Source organism: Pteropus vampyrus, unplaced genomic scaffold, assembly GCF_000151845.1.
Source record: "Pteropus vampyrus isolate Shadow unplaced genomic scaffold, Pvam_2.0 Scaffold64, whole genome shotgun sequence".
In the NCBI taxonomy this organism is placed as follows: domain Eukaryota; kingdom Metazoa; phylum Chordata; class Mammalia; order Chiroptera; family Pteropodidae; genus Pteropus; species Pteropus vampyrus.
The window spans coordinates 7,901,440-7,909,681 of NW_011888845.1; the positions used below are offsets into that span (position 1 = coordinate 7,901,440).

An 8,242-nucleotide genomic window follows, 5' to 3' on the forward strand; every position below is an offset into this window, starting at 1 on the left:
GTGTCACTCTTCATAACTTTGAATCTGGCAATGAACTTTTAGATAGGACATCAATGGTGCCACCATTATCTTAAACTTGAAATTCTAATAATCTTATACATTTACTACCCTTTATTCACGCATTCTCTCTTCCTAATTCCCAATCCCCCTTCAAGGCTTAACTCAAAGACAGTATCTTGTAGAGAGTGTTCCATGGTCTCCCTTGCTGGTTATATTCACCTATCTTCAGAAGACCCAAGATATTCTACGTGTATACTAGTACCCCTCATTATCTACAGTTTCAGTTACTGTAGTCAACCATGGTACAAAAATATTAAATTTCCCCAATCATCAACACTGTCATGGCTTAATGACCCAGGATCATCCAAAGCAGATGATCCTCCTTCTGATGTATAGTCAGAAGGTCAACAGTAGCCTAAAGCTATGCCTATGTATTAGCCTCACTCCATCTCATCAGGTAGGCATTTTATCACCTCGCATCATCACAAGAAGGGTGAGCACAGAATAAGATATTTTGAGAGACAGAGAGACCACATTCACATAACTTTTATTACAGTATATTGTTATGAGTGTCTTATTGTATTATTATATATTATTGTTAATCTCCTACTGTGCCTACTTTATAAATTAATCTTTATTGTAGTTATGTATGTATATAAAGAAACAGTATTTACTGTAGGGTTTGATACTATCTGCAGTTTCAGGCATCCACTGGGGGTCTTTGTAATGTCACAATATATTTTTTTAAAAAGCATATTTACTAAAAAAATATATTCTTAAATATTTGGTTTTACATTTGAGAATTTTTTTTTAATCTAAATTGTTTGCAAGACAACTCATTTTGACAAACTGTTAGATTTAACGAACTATCATTAGAAGGGGAGATTTAACATAGCAACAACTAAGGCTTACAAGAACATTTAGCCAGCACACACTACATTATCTCCTGCTCTAACCTACATGCAGCATAGAAAACAATTTCCCAAAATGAAATAAGATGTCATTAATTTTCAACTTCATTAATAAGCTTCAATGCATTCCTCTAAAAAATTTTTTTAATGTCCTCAATTGAGATAGTAAAACAAACTGAGAGAAAAAAGCTTTCCAGCTTCTTTTATTACCAAGAAAAATAAAAATGCAGCCTAGCAGACAGAACTAGAATTTCCAAGGACTCTAAACCAGAAAAGTCAAGGCTTTAGCTTAATTCACCTAGAAGAAAGGATGTCTGGTGGTGTGGAGCCTGACAAGTAGTACACAGCATTGCTGCAAGAACATTAAATGAAACTGAGAGGAACTGCCTGACGCCTCATTACTGAGGATGCAGGGCAGAATCTGACCTACCTGGTTTATCCCTCCAGGAGAGATCTTGTATGACTGCAACTTCTGCTTCAGCAGCTCTGGATCACTATGACGGAATGGGCACCCTGACAACAAAAAACAAGCCAGCATACCAACAAGGTTATTTACTCAGGACTTAGTACAACACCACACTCGAGAGACCGTCTAAGCTCCCCTTAATTGTCTAACAGCTTATTAATAAAAAAGTTAATTGCCCATGGGTGCAACTGCTTTCCTCTCTTTATCTAAATGACGACTTAGCTACACAGTTATCAGGGTACTACAGGCTCAAGAGTTACATAAAACACTACAGCATTCTCAGGCTAAGTTGCCCAACCACTAGGAAGAGGAAACAGTTTTAATTGTCCTAGTTGCTAACAAGCAGAGATAATCACAAAGCAGCTATAAAACAGTTTATCTAAAAGCCTGTATACAATCTCATACTTTTTTTAGTTTAAAAAAATTACATAAAAGGCATACAAGGAAGATGCTGTAAATAAAAACATGCAAACTCTAAGAAATATAAAAATCTCACATCATTTTCATATTTAAATTCTATGCCTATTTCCCATTAAGGTAGAATCAATATAAATTTAGATGAATCATGGATGAGAATGAGATGGACAAATAAGAAACTTTCACAGAAAAAACAATTTATAGTAGATACATATCACCTCTATATTATTTCATGAGAAAAACAAAAATAAAGATGGACTACTAAAAATATTTTCATAAATAAGAACACAGAAGAATGGAAATGTAAACTGTATTAAGCCAAAATCTGGAAAATTTTAGACATTTTAATGAGAAACTGCAATAACAAAACACTTATTTTAAAATTTAATACAGGAAGCCAGATTATTTTTCAGTCATACAGATGATATATCTATTAGAAACAATTGTGCATTTTTAATGAAATCAATAGGAAATTGGTTGGGGCAAAAATAATGGAAAAGAGCCTACAGGCCAAACAAATATGTTTACCAAAAATCTTAACTACGAATGAAAACATCCATGGTAATAATACTATGGAGTGCTAAAAATTATAAAATTTACAACATTCGTAGTATGTACTTTATTCTGATTAAAATTGTAATAATTTTTAGTACAAGAAACTATCTTGAGAAGCTGTGTAGCACATAGTTAAGAATTTGGAGCTATACTGCCTGAGTTTGAATCTCAGTTTATCAGTTACTCACTGGGAGACCTTAGGCAAATTTTGTATCTTCCTGTTGACTCACCTTCACTTTCTGTCAAGTGAGGGAAATAAACACTGAGCTCTTGTGAGAATGGAATACAAAGCTCGTACATGTTCCTGGCACATAGTAAGCACTCAATGTGAGTTAGCTATCACTATTATCCTCAAAAAAATTTGATAATGAAATTGTGAAGGATCACAATGAGAAAGAGATGAGGCTGCACATGGAATTTTAGGTTAAGCTCAGAATTATTAAAGGATACAAACAAACAAAGATTAATTGATATACTCAAATTACATTTGAAGTATCAAATTACATTTGAAGTAATGTCTATAACTATTTGAAAGGTCAGAAAGGGCAAAGCCAAGAAGAAACTTAAGATTGATAAAGTACTAAAGATCACAAAAAAGTATTTTAAAGCTATGCTCAACAATAAGAAGAAAACAGAAGAAACAGACTACTACTTAGAGAAGCTGCTTCTTACCCAGTATGTCATGTCTACATTTTAAGAAATAATTATAAGGCATATGAAAAGGCAAAAACATACAGTTTGAAGAAGCTAAACAAGCATCAAAACTAGAGCCAGATATGGCAGGGATATTGGAATTATCAGACCAGGAGTTTAACTATGATTAATATGCTAAGTGCTCTAATGGAAAAAGTAGACAACATGCAAGAACAGATGTGTAACATAAGCAGAAAGGAATATTCTAAGAAAGAATTGTTTTTAAAAATGCTAGGATCAAAAGTACTCTAACAGAAATAAAGAATGCCTTTATGGCCTTATTAGTAGACATGGCTGAGGAAAGACTCTCTGAATTTGAGGACATGTCAGTAGAAACTTCCAAAACTGAAAAAAACAAGAGCAGAATATCCAATATGAAAGTGTAACGTATGAATAACAGAAAAACCAGGAGACAAGAAAAAAGGATAGAAGCAATATTTGAAGCAATAACGACAGAGAATTTCCTTCAAATTAATGTCAGACAGCAAACTATAGATCCAGGAAGCTCAGAATACCAAGAAGAACAAATATCAAAAAAAAAAAAAAAAAATACAAGTAGGTATATCATATTCATACTTCATAAAATCAAAAATAAAGAAAAAATCTTGAAAGAAGTCAGAGAAAATAAACACCTTACTTACAGAGAAGCGAAGATAACAATTATCAATTAAATCTAACTTATTCTCAGAAACCATGCAAGCTAGGAGAGGAGTGAAATATTTAAGTGATGAGAGAAAAAGCCCACAAACCTAGATTTCCGTACCCTGCTAAATTATCCTTCAAAAGAGATATAAAGACTTTCTTAGACAAGTAAAACTTGAGGTAATTTGTTGCCAGTAGACCTGCATTACAAGAAATGTAAAAGAAGTTCTTCAAAGGAATCGATATAGGCCAGAAACAGATCTACCTCAAGAAAAGAATATCAGAGAATAAGGAAAGGTAAGATAAAAACTTTTATTTTTCTTATTCTTAATTGATCTAACAAATAACACTTTGTTGAAAATAATAGGAACAATGTATTCGAGTATGTATATTTATGTATCTATGCATGTATATGTGTTTATGTATAAACGAAATGAATGACAGGATAATACAAGTGAATTAGAAATATTTCATTTTATAAGGTACTTGCACTACCCATGATATGGTACAGTGTGATTGAAAGGAGACTTGGATTAGTAGAAATGTGTAGTGAAAACTTAAAAAAAAAAAAAAACTTTTAAAAAGTAACAAAAAGAAGTATAATAGATATGCTAAGAAAGTAGAAAAAAGAGAATCATATAAAATGCTCAATTAAAACCTCAGAAGGCAGAAAAAGTATGGGGGACCAAAACAGGAATAAAAAATAAGGGCAACAAATAGAAAATAGTTACAAATATGGTAGATATTAATCCAGTTATATCAATTATTACTCTAAACATCAACGGTCTAAATACACCAATTAAAAACAGAGATTGTCAGAGTGGATCAAAAAATAAGAACCAACTGCATACTGTGTAGAAGAAAGCCACTTGAAACATAAAGACACATATAGATAAAAAGTAAAGAAATGCAGAAATACTGACACAAATCAAAAGAAAGCAGAAGAAATTGTATTAATTTCAGACATAGCAGACTTCAGAGCAAGAAAATTTATCTAGAATATTACATAATGATAAAGGGATAAATACTCCAAGAAGACATAACAACCCTTAATTTGTATGTACCTAACAACGAAGCCTCAAAATACATGAGGTAAAATCTTGATAGAACTGTAAGATTTAGATGAATCTACCGTTAGAGACTTCGACACCCCTCCATCAGAAATGGACAGGTCCAGCAGGCAGAAAGTCAGCAACAATACAGTTGAACTCAGCTGTGCCCTCCTCAATCAACTGAATATAATTGATATCTATAAAACAGCTACATCCAACAACAGCTGATTACACATTCTTCTCAGCTCACATGTAACAAGCCACACTTGTATGGGATATCAACAGCAGGGAAGGTTGTGTAAGTGGGGGCACAGGGTATATGGGAACTCTAAGTTCTCAATTTTGCCATGCACCTAAAATTGCTCTTAAAAAATAAAGTTTATTATTTTTTAAAAAGGATAGATAAATGTGCCTAACAAAGAGATCACTGAGTGCTAGGTATAATATTTTTTAACTAGTGGTTTAAATTAAAAACAAAATAAAACAAACAGAATGGATTGGAATAAATAAGATATAATTTAACAGGTATAAGAAATAGAGAACATAAAAATCACCCTTGGAACTTGCAAATACTTCTTTTATATAACTGAGGGTGAGGTTTGAGAATCTATTTCTAAAAACTACATTGAGTGACTGATACAAGTGATAAGAACCACTCACTGTGTATAATAGTATTGACCACCTTTTCATCTATTAAACATAAATATTCAAGCATTTTTATATGCTCTGGACACAGGTAACATCTTTCTTAAAATTCTGTTCGTGATTATTTGATTTTTAACAGCCTAAAAGTATGTGATCTTAAAAGTTTCAATTAAGATGTCAAAGCATAAAAGTTTTAACACATATTGCACTAAGCTTTGATAATCTAGAAAATTTACTATTATGGACAATTAAATCATCTCTGACATACCAGGTAAATGAGTTTTCCAAGGTATGCTCAGGAAACTATTAAAAAAAAAAAAAAGCTGTTGAACTTGGAAATCGATAGAAAATAGTTTAACCTAGATTTTCTTTTTAAACCTAAAACTCAGGCAAATTGAGAAATGTTTGACACAACAATCTGTTAAATTCCTCACTTATCTGTGTGTGTATTAATCCGGTGACAGTAATGAGAATAAAACAGACTTTTCCTCAGTAGTCTTTTAAAAATCGATGAACCTGCTATTCTAAAATTTGAGGTATCCAGTTTCAGAAGGCTTCGAAGAACTTGCATTGGTCTTCTAAGACATTGCAGAACACAAGAAAGACAGAACAGCAGGTAAAGGGAGAAACAGAACTAAAGAGCCTGATCCAGCACAAACTGAAGCACAGCAGAATGAATTTCTCTTGCCTGACGTAGTTCAGTAACAGGACAAATCAGCAGAAGAGTAATGGAGCTCTGGCTCTGATGACTGACAAAAGCTACAAACTAGCTCCTCTCAGTAAGGCAAAAAGCCATTATACTGTTATAGTATTTCCTACAGAGCTCTTGAGTTTTTATATTTCACAAACATATCAAATAGAAACACTTACCATGATAATCTCCCTGGCTTGGTGGATTGGTTAGAATAATCTTCATGCAACTGAAAGGTGTATAGTCTGTCCTCTTGCCTTCCTTTCCAAAGCTATGACGGATATTGTAAGAGTAGCCTTTATCAAACTAATTGGAGGAAAAGAAAGAGACAAAGTAAACCAATATTGTACTAATGGTGTCAGCAATGCCGGCTGAAATCAGATTACAAAGTGCTGTTTTATAAAATAAATTCAGCATGCATGTATAGATGTACATTCATATCATATCTATATATCATTCAGTTCCTTTATGATACAAATAACTTCTTTAAGGTGCAAAACTTATAGGAAACAAATGTTTTAGGTAGAAATAGCTAATGTTTATGTTTACAGTTTTAAAGATGGAGATAATCTTTTCCTGAGGAGAATAATCAATTTGCCCATTGCTTGGTTCGATTCCAAATATTACACTAGATATAAATCAGTTGAGCCTCTTCTGTACCCCCTTTATCCTGGTTCTCCAAGAATTCACACTCGCTACCCATTCTACTTCTGAAATGCCCCTGAACACAATTAATCCCTTCCTCTGTATTTTCACTATACAAAGAAAGTAGTTAGCAAATATTTGATGAATGAATAAACTACTGCAATTGCCTCCTACGTGGAATCCCTGAGTCCATGTTTATAAAACAAGCTAATGAAATAGAAAGGACTTTAAAATGAGTAGGATAAGAAGAAATGAAAGGAACATTTATTGAGAGACTCTGTGTATAGTGGAACTAAGCTGTCCAATACTTAAAGGAAAGTAGGAAAGAGAATCAGATTATGAGATGGGAAAATATTGTAATTTTTTTGGGGGGTGAGATTTTTTAAAATTTGATACCATCACTTACATATAGTGAAATGCACAGATCACAAGTCTACAGTTTGATTGGTTTTGACAAATGACTGTATCTACGTAACCCATACCCCTTATCAAAAGATAGAACATTCCCATTAACCCGTAGAGTTCCTTTGTTCCTCTCTCTTCTCAGTCTACATTCTTACCTTCCCTCTGTACCCAGAAGCAACGACCGATCTGATTTTTGTCACTATAGTTTTAGCTATTCTACAACTTGATATAAATGGAATCATACACTATATTATAAAGTGTTTTGCATCTGAGTTTTTTCATGTTTTTGTTTTTGAGATTTATCACATGACATTGCATGTTATCAGTAGTTTGTTCCTTTTATTGCTGAGTAGTATTCCAAAGTATGAATATATCAGATAGTTTATCTTGTCTGCTATTTTGGACACCTGGGCTTTTCTAGTTGTGGTCTATTATCAACAAAGCTGCCTTGAATATTCTTATAGATGACTTTTTGTAGATATATATTTTCATTTGTCTTGGATAATTACATAAGAGAATTGCTGCTGTTTTCCAGAGTGGAAAACATTTTTATACCCCCACCAGCAATGCATGAGAGTTATACATTCTCCCAAGTGTGGTGTTTTAGTTAAAATGCCTTTATAATAAGTGGGTAGTGGTATCTCCTTTCGCATCTCCCTGATGACCAAAACTGCTGAGCAATTTTACCTGCTTCTTTCTTGCCTAGTGATGTGCCTTATTTTGGGAAGTGTCTATTCAAATCTTTTGCCCATTTAAAAAACTGGATTGTCTTTTTTAAATTATTCCATTTTAAGAAATCTTTATATATTCTGGATACAAGCCCTGTGTCAGATACAGGCATACCTTGGAAATATGGCAGGCTTGGTTCCAGACCACTGCAATAAAGTAAGTATCACAATACAGCAACTCGTAATCTTTTCTGCTGGTGGAGGGTCTTGCCTTCAGTTTGTAAAATTGCAACATATTGTGTAGCGTGATAAAGCGAAGTGCAACAAAACGAGGTATGCCTGTATAGCTGTTACAAATATTTTCTCACAGTCTGTGGTTTGTTTATTTATTTTCTTGATGATACTTCTAATAAGATGAGATGTTTTTATTTTTTGATGAACTGCAGTTTATC

General features: G+C 33.1%; 1 protein-coding gene across 1 annotated transcript in view; it reads right to left on the reverse strand.

The window, feature by feature from the left end:
* LOC105292826 (DNA primase large subunit) overlaps positions 1-8,242 on the reverse strand; it is a 109,689-nt gene that overhangs the window by 35,411 nt on the left and 66,036 nt on the right. The window contains exons 4-5 of the mRNA XM_023531217.1: positions 6,252-6,378; positions 1,342-1,424 (exon numbers count right to left, since the gene is read on the reverse strand). Coding sequence (XP_023386985.1) covers positions 1,342-1,424; positions 6,252-6,378 — 210 coding nt within the window. The remainder of the gene's footprint in view (positions 1-1,341; positions 1,425-6,251; positions 6,379-8,242) is intronic.